This window comes from Guillardia theta, assembly GCF_000315625.1.
Source record: "Guillardia theta CCMP2712 unplaced genomic scaffold GUITHscaffold_65, whole genome shotgun sequence".
NCBI classification, from domain to species: Eukaryota; class Cryptophyceae; order Pyrenomonadales; family Geminigeraceae; genus Guillardia; species Guillardia theta.
In genome coordinates, this window is record NW_005434609.1 from 419,503 (window position 1) to 434,429 (window position 14,927).

Sequence of the window (14,927 nt, forward strand, 5' to 3'; positions counted from 1 at the left end):
CGAATTTGAATATTTCTCAATCGTTCTGCATGATTCACGCAAAAGCTGAATCTCTTCCAACCACCCACTACACCATCGTCTTCACTTGTTTCGTTTTCCTGCAGGTTAACCTCTCCCTTCCCCCCATCCCTTCCTCCCCTCCCCTGCCACTTCCTCCGCTCCATTTCTCCCTACCTCTCTGTCCTTCCCTCTCCCTCCCCTTCCTTCCTCCCCTTCCTTCCTCCCCTGCGGTCCCCTTTCACACTTTCTCTCCCTCTTCCTCCCTCCCTCCTCCCTCCCTCCTCCCTCCCTCCCTCCCTCCCTCCCTTTCCAACTCCCTCCCTCTTCCTCTCTTCCTTCCTGCTTCTCGGTGGCCTCAAGAGATTTGATTTGTTTGCGTTCGATCTATGCTGACTGTGGCTGCAGCTGTTCAATCAGATTAATGCAAGGAAGATACACGGGGAGGTGAATGTCTTCAAAGGTGAAGAAGAGAACAATCTCAACAAGTCTCGTCAGTCAATCTTGATGTCTCCAGGCATCTTTGACAACATGTACTTCTTGATCATCACGATGATAGAACTGCTTTGCCAGTGTATGATGGTGCAGGTGACAACCAAAGAGTGATTTCATGACCTGATGTCTCACTTATGAATCAGATTCCTGCTCTCAATGCAGCAGTCGGATGTGTCAAACTCTCTCCATCCCAGTGGGGTTTTTGCTTCTTAGTGGGTGAGCAGGTCTTACTGTAAACATGCATCACAGTGAGATTTTCTTTGTGTCTGTCAGGTGCGACGTCGCTGCCGATCAATGCGCTTCTATCAATGGTTTGGAGATGTTTGGCAATATATGCTGATGATGATGATGATGATGATGATGATGATGATGATGATGATGATGATGACAAGATGCCGACAACGACAACGATGATGATTGTGATGATGATGATGATGATGAGCACTTTTGACAGATTCCTGCCGGAAGCTGCTGCGGAAGAAAAGGAAGCCATTCTTGTGAGTTTTCATCAACGCTGAATTCTCCAACACATGTTGCTCGTTTCTTAGAATCTCTCTTCACACTACCTGCTATCTCATTCATTCAGCTCACTGTGGTTTCTACAGCTTCTGTCGACAACGATGTTGAACAGGTCTGCCTTCTATTTGTTGTCATCATCTTTACATGTCGAACAGGGGGTACCTCTTCTTCCTCTCTCTTCTTGAGATTCGTTTATCAGCACCCGATCGATTCTTTGCAAACAATTTATTTTAAGACAGTAAAAGTTGCAAATCCCTCGGGAAACTGGACAAAATAAACAGGGTGTATCATTGCTGCAATCTGACTGACTGACTGACTGACTGACTGACTGACTGACTGACTGACTGACTGACTGACTGACTGACTGACTGACTGACTGACTGACTGACTGACTGACTGGCTGGCTGGCTGGCTGGCTGGCTGGCTGGCTGGCTGACTGACTGACTGACTGACTGACTGACTGACATTCATGTTTCTCCACGAGAGCTCATAACTTCTCCGATCAAGAAGTGTTGGATCGCATGCTGCATCCTGATGTCTTTGCGAACAAGCTCCTCCTCCACCTGATACGCAAACGACCAGACCCCCGTGTTCTTGACAAGCTTCCCTGCATCGACGTTCTGCAAATTCGTCAACTCGCGCTCCTCCTCCTCCTCCTCCTCCTCCTCCTCCTCCTTCCCCATTCACTTCAACTTCCCCGCCCTACCGAAACCTTTCTCTCCCTCCCTCCCTCCCTCCCTCCCTCCCTCCCCGCTTGCTTTACCTTCCCCTGCTTCTTTTCCTCCTGGTGCTCCTTGAGCGCGATATCCATCACCACCTGCTCCTCGTCACTGGTCAAGACTATCTCGCTCCTCCTTCACCTCTGCAACTTTGTGCTCATCCCACTTGTCCAGGTGAAGTTCAACATGCCCTGAACGAGTGTCATCAGCATCAGCGTGCGAAGAAAGATAGTTGATGGTTCACCACCTTCAGGTTGTAGAGGGTTCCACACGTTGAGGATACCTATCCTTGAGGAGATCTCGATGCAGTCTTGCAGCGTTAGCTGGTAAAATCTCAAGTTAGGTCGTTCAATTCATTACGTTTCAGTGTGTTTCACAATCAAACTAGCTTGCTCCACATGCATCGACAAAGTTGGTTCACATTAATCTCAAGTATGCGTGCTCAACAAAAATCTCTTGTCACTTGGTTCAACACATCATCTTTAGCAAACCTATTCAAGTTTGCAAACAGGCCATTGACTGAACAACACGCCAACGTGTCAAACAGATTCCTTACCTTACGGCACATGCAGCCCCACAGGTTGTCAAGGTCGATGATCGCAGGAAAAGCTCTCTGCATGATCTCAGCTCTAGCCTGCGCCTGTTTGACACGTCAAGCACTTTGACAGCTGTCAAAGGCTCGAGCTGACCTGCAGCTGGAGTTTCTGCAGGAAGAAGTTAACAAGAGGAGAGGAGGGGAGACAGAACAGACCTGACTCGCAGTCTCGTCGAGCATCTCGTCCTCCTCCTCCATCAGCTCGCTCATGCTGGTATAGGTCGACATGAGAGGAAGCTGTCTGCCCTGCCCATCTCCATCAGACCTGCCTCCTCCTCCTCCCCCTCCTCCCCCTCCTGCTCCTGCTCCTGCTCCCCCTCCTCCTCCCCTCCCCCTTCCCCTTCCCCTCCTCCTCCTCCTCGAACTCCATCATCATCATCATCATCATCATCATCATCATCATCGCCATCACCATCATCGCCATCACCATCATCGCCATCATCGCCATCATCGCCATCATCGCCATCATCATCATCATCATCATCATCATCATCATCATCATCATCATCATCATCATCATCATCATCATCATCATCATCATCGCCATCATCATCATCATCATTGCTACTCAGCTTGTCGTATCTGATCTTCTCACCTGCACGCACAAGCACAGCTCGACCGCTTGATCAGCAGAAAGTTTGAACATGAGCACCTGCACATCATGTAAGGTGCAAATCTTCAGGTCTGTTCTGTTGTTCTCTACGCATGTAAATCAAGTTTGTAACATGTTCCCTTGTGCATCGAGTTTGCTCATCGAGTATTTTCATCGAGTAATTTCATCAACTATGTTCGTCAGCTTTGTTCATCTACCTTTTGCAAGATTGGCCTTAAAGCCGAAGTGGCGAACAAGAACTCGAGCTTGATTTCTCTTCTCTGAATCACTCCCATGTTAAGATGAGAAGGAAGAAATTCCTCATATACCTCCAGCAGCTCTTCGAAGAAATATCTGAACTCCGCACAGTGAATCTCAAAATCCTGTTCTTGTCATGAGAATGTATGTTCATAACCTGACACAACATGTATCAACACCTGTTGTTTCATCGCCTTTGACCCCAACTTTGGTCTTCTAGTTGTGACAACATCAAACTCAAGAATTCCTTCGAAAGGAATGTTCCAATCTTACAACCAGCAAGATGAGAAGAAGTTGTAAGATCAAGAGTGAAATGTTACCGCTTTTGTAGCTGATGTGCTTTCCTTGATACCTTACGTTCCTCCACAACTCGTAATCTCCATGCTCGCTAAGGGAACTTGAGAAAACAAGAGCGAGACCATGGGAGAGGAAATAGAAATAAAAAACAAAGAGCAGCAGAGAGAATACAAGAAGAAGAGAGGGAGAAGAGAACAGAGTATGAGGAAAGAAGAGAAGAAGAGAAGAAGAGAAGAAGAGAAGAAGAGAAGAAGGTGAAGAAAGAGGGGAGGAGAGAAGAGGGGAGGAGATAGGAAGGAAGCAAGTTTGCTTATGAGATCAACAACCTTGTGTCTGGTTTTGCTTCTGACTTTCTCGTTTCTCTTTCATACGCACAGAGGTCTTGCAACCTGCAATGAAGAGATGAGAGAATCTTCATGTGGTTCAGATAGGTCAGCGTACCTCTTACATAATGTCCGTTCAAGATGGTTTGATAGATTCAACTTCCACCTCCTCATCGGCCGCTACTTGTCCAGTCAGTTTGTGGATAGTCGGGGGATCATCGTAACTTCACCTTGGGGTTGTACCAGAAAAGTTCACCGAGCAAAGATTGCATTCGAGAGATCTGAGAACGAAAGTAGACAAGTTGAGAACCATAAGTTGAGGTCAATACAAGCATACTTCTCTTGTTGAGAAATTTTGGAGGAGAATGGAGATGGAAGATGTGTCCTTTATGAAAGGAAATGCCTGCACGACAAGTAAGATAGCAGTGAACGTTGTTGTTCATGTTGTACATGAACGACAATGTCTAGGTGATCTGATCGTGAATCGAATTGTTTCGTCATCGTTAAAACCTGCAAAATGTTAAAAACTCATATCAAGATAGAGGAGAGAAAAGGAGAGGAGAAGACAGGACAGGACAAGACAGGACAAGACAGGACAGGACAGGGAGGATAGGAAAAGAAAGGGGAGGAAGGGACAGGACATGTAGAATGAAACAAGATGTTCTACCTCATTCACAGAGAACAGTCGCGTTCCATCAATCATCCCTGACAGCATCAACTTCAACTTTTGGCTCTGATCAATCCGTCAGATAGACAAGAAAACCAAAGAGGAAAAGGATCACAGCAGAAGTCAACCAGGGAACCACCGAGTTCGAGTATGTTGACTTGTCGTTGTCGTCTTCGGCATCCTTGAAGTGCTTGTACCTCGGACTTGATGTCTTGGAAGTAACATCCCACACTCCGCTCCTCCACCTCCCGGCATCATCGTCACACCCCAAGGAATGCAAGAACATCTGCAATACCATCAGCATGCGAATTGAGCTTTTGATTTCTCACCTGCTCCATCTCTACCATCGGACGGTCTGCAATGCCCATCATGTTGATTGAAGGTATCCTGAACTCACACTGCAAGTATTCGATCACATGTCAGAAACAAGTTGTAAAGATTCAGAAGACCTGGAATATCCCGTTCATGGGAAAGATGAAAGGGTCGTCATCGTAAGAAGGCCATGGGATGTTTCTCCTGGAAAGGAAAGAATTTGAAGAGTTCAGAACAAATACAATCAGATGGTGGTGGTGGTGGTGGTGCTGATCATCATCATCATCATATCATCATCATATCATCATCATCATCATCATCATCATCATCATCATCATCATCATCATCATCATCATCATCATCATCATCATCATCATCATCATCATCATCATCATCATCATCTCATCATCATCATATTCATCATCTCATCATCATCATATTCATCATCATCATCATGGTGGTGGTGGTGGTGATGATGATGATGATCATCATCATCATCATCATCATCATCATGAAACAGTTTTCCTCGATTACCAAGGATTGATGGTCCAGGGGTCTTGTTCGGCTCTTTGTGACGTCTGTTTGATGTAAGACAAGTACAAGAGATCTTTCTTTGTTCACCTTTGATGCAAGCCTTCGCAATTTGATAAGAACAGTCGAAGGCTGTAAGAAATATAAGGTTTCACGTTACATACAGCAGCTTTCTTGTCTTTCGCAATTCTAAGATCTCTCGCAAAGATTCCCGTGTTGAGATTCTATCGTTGAGAGTTTTTGCGGAACAAGTAGAAGATCTTTTCTTACCTCAACTTTCAACTGGTCTGACAACAGTCTTGCTAGCTCCACTAGCTCTACGGCAATGGCTAGCTCCTGGAGTGAAGGAGAAGAGTCAGAGGAAGGGAGGGAAGAGGGATGTAGAGGCAAGAGACAACATGAACAAGAAGAGACAGGAGTAGTCAAGCTGTCTAATTGTCTCCTTACCGTTGGATTTGACAGGTCAAGAGTATATGACCCTTCAGGCAAGTTCTTCACTATCTTTGAGATGTACTTGTTCACTTCTTGATCTTTCGATCCGTTGGGAATGACTTCTTCCACACTAGAAACACTAATGTCACACTAGAAACACCAATGTCACACTAGAAACACTAATGTCACACTAGAAACACCAATCTCATCATCGTCACAATTCCCATTCTCGTTGTCCTCTTGTCAACAACGGCACGACCATCGATACATCGTCATCGTCATCGTCATCGTCATCGTTATCATCATCGTTATCATCATCGTCATCTCCATCTTCATCTCCATCTCTATCATCGCCTTTGTCATACTTGCATCCAACTTTTGATATTCTCAGTCCCCTCCACTGTTGCTTCTGGTCTGCGAAAGAATGAGAATTCCTTCTCTTTTCCAGTCGCAGGTCACAACCGACGATTAGTTCCCCACCATCACCAGCGCTGGTTGAAGAGTGCGTGAGAGACAGGAGCGAAGGAGACAAACCCTCACTGGTCAACTTGTAGGTATGATCTTGAAGCAAGAGAAGCTCTCGTTAGAGCACGAGCACCTATGCATAAGATGACATGCTATGAAAGAACGACGACTTGTAACCTAAGATGCCGATTGGGTTCCCGTTGACATTGAGCTTTTGAAGTTTCTGTTCGGATTGTCAATCAGGTAAGGAGAATAAGATGAGGGAAGGTGTATGAGACAAAGGAATGTAATGTCTTGACCGTGTTGCCGATGACTGACGACGAGAACAGTATACACCCGACCTGACAACAGCATGTCGTCGGTGAGACTATTGTCAACAACAAGTGAAACGATGACAACCGAGGTTGTCTTTGTATTGGCAAGTCTTAGCTCTTTCAGAGCGATGTCTCCATTGCATTTGATCGCCTAGTTTGACAGGTCAGACAGAACAACGTCAAAGAGAACATTGTGGACCTCAGCGATGTTCATAAGACCCGCATCTCGCCATGGATTACAACTGAACTCAGCAGTCAGCTGAGAGCGGAGAAGAGGAATAGAGGACGAGGACGATCACGAGGACGAGGACGAGGACGAGGACGAGGACAAGGACGAGGACAAGGACAAGGACAAGGACAAGGACAAGAACGAGGACGAGGACAAGGACATTGAACAAACCTCAGATTAAGGTACGTCAAGTTTCGATTGTTCTGCAAACACCCAGCAAGCGATTTGCCTCCTACGACAATCCGAGAACAAAACTCAGGGGAGAAACATTCTAAGAGCTCAACAGAACAAAACACAACACAAATTAGTTGTCTTGTTTTCCCTACCTTCACTGTTCCCATGGATATTATTCCAGCTCAGATCCTGTCAACTCTCGTTTCACTTCGTCTCATGTTATCGCATCGATCCCTCACCAAACTTCTCAACCCGCACGCTTTCCCTAGCGAGTATGCCATGTTCAACGCACCCCTGCCACTTCTCGTCAGATCGCTTGGTGATATTGACTTGACATATTTGACTGACATGTTTCCGATCTTGTTCTGGGAGAGGTCAAGGTGGAGGAGGTTTTGAAGCTGCTTCAACACTGCGAGCAAACTTCATTTCTCTCTCACTTGTCGGTTCATGACATGTTGTGTACCGCCAGAGAAATGCTTCGATCCCGTGTCTGAGATGTCGCAATTGGAGAGGACGAGCCTGAAATTGCGGGAATGTCGTCAACTCCATCATAACAGATGCTTGTCCTCAACAACATGTCTCTGCTGTATCAATATCGTCTCTGCCTCTCTCTATTTGCCATCAACAAGAACAAGAACAACGAAATGATCACCACCACCATCACTATTGCCACCATCATAACAAGAATCATCATCATCACAATCATATCCCATCATCGCAATCTTGGTGGTGATCATCAATATCACTGTTGGCTACACAGCACACAACAAGGAACAACCTTGTAATTGTCTTCGAGCTTGAGCTTAAAATGAGCTCTTCCGTGAACGTCTGTTGCAAACAAAAGAAATCAGAATCATTGAGTTATGACCAGTTTGTCTCATATCCATTGAAACAGATTTGTCGAAATCATCATCATCACTAATCATCGTCATTGCATATCAATGTATCGTCATCGTCATCGTCATCGTCATCGTCATCGTCATCGTCATCGTCATCGTCATCGTCATCGTCTCGTCATCGTCATCAAACTTGAAACATCAACATTGTTTTCTTTACTCCAATCTGAGATCCGATCATGTTTTGGCTCAGATCAAAGGTCGAGATTGTGCAATCTTCGCTGTTGGAAACATTTTCACGAACAAGGAGAACAACAAATAAAAGACGACCATCGCAGCAGCTCCACCATCTCCACCATGATCGAGTCTCCTCTCTGCAATGCACAACATGTAAGAACTTCGACACAGGCAAGAAAACTTCAAACATTGCAATCAAGACTGTTTGACGCGAGGTCAAGATTCAACATCTTCCCCTGTCGGTGTCATCTCAATCCAACCAGCAAGAGACAGCACACACTCTACCTTGCAGTTTCCCTTCTTCATCCATCTCAAGAACGCAGAGATCTGCTGACAAACTCAACCAGGGCAGGTCAAGATGTGAAGATGTGAAGATGTGAAGATGTGAAGATGTGAAATGTGAAGATGTGAAGATGTGAAGATGTCAACACTGGGTTCATTACTCACCGCCGTGTTTCCTATCCCGAAGTTGCGGAGGTTGACAATCATCTCTTGACTTGTTGGCCCCTGCAGTCACGCTGAGAGTTTGTACTCCACTCATCGTCCTGCTCACGCGCGGTGACTTCTGATCCTTCTCACTGTTTTCTGCATCTTCATCTTGAATCAGCTGAACATCTCCAATCGATCTCAGCACACACCGATCATGCACATGCGTCTCAATCCTCAACACAGCAATGATAACATGTCTTATCATTCTAAACACAGCAATGATAACATTTCTCATTATTCCAAACACAGCAATGATAACATGTCTTATCATTCTAAACACAGCAATGATAACATGTCTCATTATTCCAAACACAGCAATGATAACATGTCTTATCATTCCAAACACACCACCATCACCTTTTGCCAGCGATGACACAAGAGGCAAGATCTTCAATCTCTCACACTCTTGCAGATAGTCATTCTTATATTGAGAACCCCTCGACTGTTTGCTGGGACAATCTCCGTCATGTCGAGTCGAGTACATCACTCCACCTGCTCTACGTACATCGAACGAGACTCAAGAAAGCGAAGCTCCGATGAGATGGTGGTAGAATTTCTCTGAGAGGGGATAGAGGACTTGTTCGATGCCGAGCTCCTCTACAAGATAATGAGAAAGAGAGAAGGAGAGAAGGGGATAACGATCAGGGCGAGGAAAGAAAACATGCGCAAGAAACTCACACTAGTGCCAAGTGAGATGTAATCTCTTCTCGACGATGACATGTCTCGTTGGCTCATCTGAGCATTCATAACATGCACGGACGACAAGTCAAGGTGTAAATCCGTCGCAACTTGACCGGCGATCATCCTGTCTCCTTGCTCAACGGAATTCTTTCCTCCTCCTCCTCCTCCTTCCTCTCCCTTCTCCTCCCGCAATCGCTTCATCTCGTCGTATTCTCGTTGAGCTCGTTCTACCCTCAGCTCGGCGTCGGCTGCAGGCCATTCAGACACGCGAGTTCGCGGTGTATTGCCATGTCTGCAAGAAGCTTGTCAGAGCAGCAGCAGCAGCAGCAGCAGCAGCAGCAGGTGGTGGTGGTGGTAGTGGTGGTGGTACAGAAGGAGGAGGTGGTAGTGGTGGTGGTACAGAAGGAGGAGGTGGTAGTGGTGGTGGTACAGAAGGAGGAGGTGGAGGAGCAGGAGACACCTCAGGATGCCGACACTTGGCAGCTGCACTCTTGTCTCGCCTTCCTGCCGATACATGTCTTCCTGTGATATGTCGGAGTGAAGCGACACGCTGCTGCTCCATCGAGGTCAGCACAGCAGCACAGGACAGGAAACGAGGGAGGGAGGGAGGGAGGGAGGGAGGGAGGGAGGGAGGGAGGGAGGGAGGTAGGGAAGGAGGGAGGGATGGAGGGAAGGAGGGAGGGAGAAACGGCAAACAAGGAGGAAGGGAAGGACTTTCACAACTTAGCTGCAAATCACCTTGAAATGGTGGGGAGAGAATGGCCTGCTGGTGCGGCTGCACTCCAGATCTTCTCCTTCCACTTGTCCCTCCAGCCATCGGGGTCGCTCTCTTGGGCTCCATCGTTGGTCCTCTCGTACCAGACAGGCTTCCTCGCATGCCATGGGAGGAGCCTGGAGCAAGGAGGTCTCAACAACTGGGAGCAGTAGACGGGAGGGAACTTACTCGTGCGATGTACGTGAAGATCCTTTCACCTCGCTCTCTCTCCTTCCAGACTTTTTGGGCATGAAGGCAGGCAGGTCGATACCCTCCTGTCTTACCGCATCCTTCTCGTCTACTCTCCTCCTCCCCTCGTCTCTCAGTCTTGTTGCTGCCTGCCGTTGGCCAAGCTGTCAAGTTTGTCAAAAATCAAGCGGCTGAGGCGGATCCGCCATCATCGGACCGCGGCCGGGGGCCCGGGGCCCGGGGCCCGGGCGGTCGCCCGGCCCATCGGACCGGGTGGACTGATGCTCGGGGCTATTGATCTGACTGGCCCGGCTGGCACTGCCGGGCATGCGATCCCCCCCGAGTTTCTGAAGTAGCACAAACAAGAGAATGTTACCAGAGTTCCAAGTCAAGATACTAGTACATCCCGGAGTCCGAGTCGAGTCCGACATGATGAGGCCGGGCCGTCTGCCGCAGTGCGTCAAGTTCACAGTTATGTTGACGGTGGGCAATAACCGTTCAAGGATTGTCTATTCTGAAGAAAATTTTCATGCAGGGCTATTAGAAGCCTCAGGAACTTCGCTGGATGCCGCTCAGGCCGGCGCGGTTGGCGACGGCCCCCGGCCCCGGCGTTACTTGCCACTCTTGAACTCGGCGCTATCTGACTGACCGCATGTACACCTGCATGTACACAGCCTCAGGCTTTCCTCCGGCAGGCCCGGCCCCCCGGGCCCCGCGGCCCGGCCAGGCCGGAACGGTGACTCCGCAGGCTCGGCCCGGCCGGCGGGCCGACAGGAGTGAGCCTGCCTCGGATTCTGGCCTCGGAACCTCGACTCGGAGTCGTTGTTTGTGCTGCCTTTCGAAAAAGGTCCATATATTATTCTGGGGCGGAGTTTTACTATCTATGTCTCCTACCTTGAGAGTACCCGCTACTGCTATTTGAGTAAAACCAATAAGCCTCCTGATCTGATCTACAGGAGGAAGGGAAGGTGGAGGAAGAGGATGAGGCGGTAGCGGTGACGGAGGAAGCAGAGGAGGAGGAGGAGGAGGAGGAGGAGGAGGAGGAGGAGGTGATGGTGGTGGTGGTGATGATGATGATGACAACGACGACGACGACGACGGGAGGCACAGAGAGGCACGTGGGGAGAGAAGAAGCATCGAAGTCAGGTCTCGAAGTTTGATATGACCACAATAATGATAGCGGAAGAGAAGAACGACAAGCCTCGCAGACAGAGACTGAAAGCTTTGGTCTGCTTTCATTGTCCTCTTTAGTTTTTTCGAAAAGCAAGAGAATGTGTTTGGTAGGCTAACCATACAACCATCGCAACCATGAAGGAGCTGGTTGGATTGAGCCTTAGCCTATACTTATGGCTAGTGTGTCAAGCATGCGCAGTAATCAACACGAATAAACATAGCAGCGCAAGAAACTTTGTGTCCTCCAAGACACCACAGAGAGCAGCTGGCTACATACGACCTGTTGGCAAACTGTTGATTTCAGGCAACAAGACGGGCGTTGGGACAAGAGACCTTCTGGAGTTCTTCGGTAGGTTTGGTACAGTGTTGGACGCCTACGTGCTGAACAATCCCTTCTCGCGATCCAAATGGATCGGCTCGGTGACATTCAAGCACGAGTCAACAGCACATGACATCTCCGACAAGGTCTCAAGGTTTGGAAGCCAGATGGAGATAAAGGGATGCCCGATCATGATCAACCTTTGGGGAGAGGAGGAGCAGGAGGAGAGGAGAATAGAGCATTCGCTGGCCTCCGACCAGTACAAAGAGCAACGGCAGAAGATGGAGGATGAAGCCGAAGACGTCGAGTTCAAGTTTCGGAACCGCTGGACAGACCTGCAGTTGGTCAAAGTTGGAGCAATGGATCCAAAACAATTCTGGAGGAGGCACGGGGGGGATGACGATGAGAACGAGTCCTGGGAGAGGAGGCTGATATTCAGGCAGACAAATCTCCCAAACTTCCTGCGAGGATCGAACTTCTCGATCGATGCGGTGAAGAACACTTCCTCTTTGCTCGACATGTATCTGAACCCAGCGATGGGAATGTCCAAAGTGTGCATGAACGGTTGCAACTTGGTTAAAATATGGAGGGAGAGATTGTCGGCGGCGGCGGCGGCGGCTCATTTCTTCAACCCTTTCAACCCTGAGGTTGTTCGGAGCATGGCGCAAGAGAAGCTGGGAAAAGGAAGGCTGCCGGAGGGGATTGAGATCGAACAGAACGAGGGGTTCACCAAGTTTGCTACGGCAGCGAGCGAAAGGAATGAAACGTCGCACCGCAAGACCAGGACCGATCTCCTGCCCATTCAAATGATGAAGTCCAAGATCTTGAACCTCCTGCGAGGTAACAACATCCTTGTGGTAGTGGGAGAGACCGGATGTGGCAAGAGTACCCAACTGCCCAAGTACCTCCTGCGCATCCTTGGAACGGGGAGAGGCCGAATTGCATGCACGCAGCCCCGCAGAGTCGCAACTGTGTCTCTCGCCAAACGAGTCTCGGACGAGCTACATCAAGTGATACTCATGAAGTTCAGAGCTCGCTGGCGCTGACGTGCTGATGTAGAGGGTCGGGCAGCTCGTCGGCTACTCCATCAGGTTTGAAGAGGTCGTCAGCGATTGGACCAGGATCAAGTTCATGACGGATGGGATACTCATCAGGGAGGTCATCGGTGACCCCTGGCTCGAGCAGGAAAGACCGCCCCTTGCTAGAAGGATAACGTCCCAACTCTTCCATCCCTCCTTTTCATCGATTCATTCGCGATTTCTTGTCTCCTCCTCCTCCTCCTCCTCCTCCTCCTCCTCCTCCTCCTCCTCCTCCTCTTCCTCCTCCTCCTCCTCCTCTTCCTCCTCCTCCTATCTGATTCATTTTCCTGTCCATGTCTCTTTGCTTGCATCCATCTCCCTGTGCACCTCGCCTGTGCGGTCTGTGCCTTCGCCTTGAAACTTGTTCTTCTCCCTTGCTGTGCTGTGTTGACTGCGATCACAGTATTCTGCTGTGATCATGGACGAGGCGCACGAGCGGAGTATGCATACAGACATCCTCTTTGGTGTCTTGCGCAAGGTTGCGACGAGGAGGAAAGATCTCAAGGTGATTTGTCTTCGTTCTTTCCCTCTGCACGTAATGCTCTCTGTTGTACTTGCCTTCTACTAGATCATTGTGACTTCTGCCACCATGGACGCTCAAAAATTCTCTTCTTACTTCTGGAACGCTCCGATCATCGAGGTGCCGGGGAAAACTTTCCCGGTCGAAATCGACTACACAGCATGTCTGGTGGAGGACTATGTCGAGAGGGTGAGACCAGAGGTACTGCGGAGCTGCTGGACGTCTGATGGAGATGGTGCAGGCGATCTCCTCTGTGACCGACATCCATCTAGGAGAGTCGGAGGGGGACATCCTGGTGTTCATGCCGGGACAGGAGGAGGCAAGTTGTAACGGGGTCAGAGAGTCTTGGCTCACCTCCCCTGCTGGCCGCAGGTTGAGAGCACGAAGTTCTGGCTGGAGAACAGAATCGACTACCTCAACAGCACCGGAATTGACGTTCCTCCCCTTGAGATCATCCCCGTCTATGGCACCTTGCCAGCTGAGCTGCAGCTGAAGATGTTCAAATCAGGTTGCCCGAGGAGAGACGAGGATGTGGGGCTGAAGAGAGTCTGTCAGACCAGGAAGGGAGGAGGAGAGTGATCATAGCAACCAACATCGCAGAAACTTCTCTCACTGTCGACGGCATCGTGTTTGTGATTGATTGTGGATACTCCAAGATAAAGTGCTTCGACCCAACCCTGGGTGAGTGATGATGAGCTAGCGAAAGATTTTGTTGGTAGAAAAGAGGAGGAATCTGACTTGACAGGCCAGGTATCGACGCCCTGCTAGTCGTTCCTGAGAGCAGGGCGAACGCGAAGCAGGTCGATCGCAAGTTTCGTCTGCTCATGTGAGGGTCGTGAAGTCACTTGCAGAGAGCTGGAAGAGCAGGGAGGACGAGACCAGGAAAGTGCTTCAGACTGTTCACCGAAGAGGTCAGGAGCCGTCAGCCGCGCCAGCTCGCTGACTTGGCCGACGCAGTCGCTGAAGTTGGAGATGCTGGAGGCTCCAGTGCCGGAGATCCTGAGGAGCAACCTGGGCAACGTAATTCTCCTCCTCAAGTCGATGAACATCGGCAACCTGCTGCAATTTGACCTGATCGACAACCCGCCCAAGGAAAACATCTTGAATGCCATGTCTCTGCGCCTCCTCTTACATCCCCCTTCCTCTTACCCTCTGCGGTGCCCAGGTATCAACTTTGGATCCTCGGGGCCCTGAACACCGAGGGCAGCCTCACGTACCTGGGTAGGAGGAGGAGCAACGGGCGGGTCGGGAGGGGGAGGATGAGAGGAGGTGACAGTGGATGGAGCAGGTCAAGAGATGATTCGATTTCCTGTGGAACCCGCCCTCTCCAAACTCGTTTGCGCCTCCAGAGACCTGGGGTTGTCTCCTGCCCTGTGTAAGCTGGGAGCTGAGAAAGTTTCAAGGTGCCAGTGGGAGTCCGTGGCTCTCGTCTCCCTCCTCTCTGTGGGGGGCCTGCAACAGATCATGTTCTTCCCCGCTGACAGAAAGGTTTGCTCCCCTTCCTACCGATCCGTCTGAGAGGGCCGCAGGAGGACTATCAGACTGCCCACTCAAAGTTCTTCCTCTTCGACAGCGATCATCTCACCCTTCTCCACATCTTCAACTCGTCAGTCCCAACTTCACTCCTCCCTAACAGATGGTGATGGTGCATGCAGGTGGAAACAGGCTGGAAAGAGCAAGTCCTGGTCGTTCTTCCATTACCTGCAACACAGGAACCTGCACAAGGTACGG

At 49.3% G+C, this 14,927-nt stretch overlaps 3 protein-coding genes across 3 annotated transcripts in view; 2 read left to right on the plus strand and 1 right to left on the minus strand.

The window, feature by feature from the left end:
* Positions 1-603, plus strand: part of GUITHDRAFT_75356 (hypothetical protein) — a gene marked incomplete at both ends in the record, with an annotated part of 8,917 nt that extends 8,314 nt beyond the window's left edge. The window contains 3 exons of the mRNA XM_005827665.1: positions 46-104; positions 406-460; positions 515-603. Of these exons, the coding sequence (XP_005827722.1) occupies positions 46-104; positions 406-460; positions 515-603 (203 nt within the window). The remainder of the gene's footprint in view (positions 1-45; positions 105-405; positions 461-514) is intronic.
* Positions 604-1,478: 875 nt separating this feature from the next.
* GUITHDRAFT_142605 (hypothetical protein) lies at positions 1,479-10,167 on the minus strand (the record flags this gene model as incomplete). The annotated part of the gene is made up of 46 exons (XM_005827666.1): positions 1,479-1,631; positions 1,775-1,828; positions 1,872-1,921; positions 1,978-2,053; positions 2,287-2,370; positions 2,420-2,434; positions 2,482-2,571; positions 2,921-2,977; positions 3,136-3,198; positions 3,247-3,300; positions 3,355-3,391; positions 3,528-3,572; positions 3,799-3,861; positions 3,914-3,975; positions 4,026-4,076; positions 4,133-4,198; positions 4,246-4,305; positions 4,463-4,528; positions 4,602-4,748; positions 4,792-4,860; positions 4,912-4,978; positions 5,309-5,352; positions 5,396-5,437; positions 5,576-5,641; positions 5,753-5,887; positions 6,218-6,276; positions 6,380-6,425; positions 6,502-6,543; positions 6,602-6,667; positions 6,716-6,758; positions 6,917-6,977; positions 7,072-7,108; positions 7,159-7,213; positions 7,268-7,328; positions 7,357-7,438; positions 7,949-8,036; positions 8,086-8,129; positions 8,278-8,319; positions 8,440-8,499; positions 8,546-8,599; positions 8,974-9,078; positions 9,160-9,216; positions 9,394-9,454; positions 9,623-9,715; positions 9,901-10,053; positions 10,106-10,167. The coding sequence occupies 46 exons, from the start codon at positions 10,165-10,167 to the stop codon at positions 1,479-1,481; spliced, it is 3,087 nt and encodes a 1,028-aa protein (XP_005827723.1).
* A 909-nt stretch (positions 10,168-11,076) lies between these two features.
* On the plus strand, positions 11,077-14,927 carry GUITHDRAFT_50852 (hypothetical protein; the record flags this gene model as incomplete). The annotated part of the gene is made up of 15 exons (XM_005827667.1): positions 11,077-11,160; positions 12,377-12,607; positions 12,657-12,755; positions 13,080-13,181; positions 13,245-13,385; positions 13,438-13,538; positions 13,601-13,704; positions 13,761-13,877; positions 13,947-13,996; positions 14,048-14,107; positions 14,154-14,308; positions 14,362-14,417; positions 14,482-14,571; positions 14,685-14,802; positions 14,852-14,927. Coding segments are annotated over 15 exons (1,584 nt in total), but the record flags the coding sequence as incomplete, so codon positions are not given.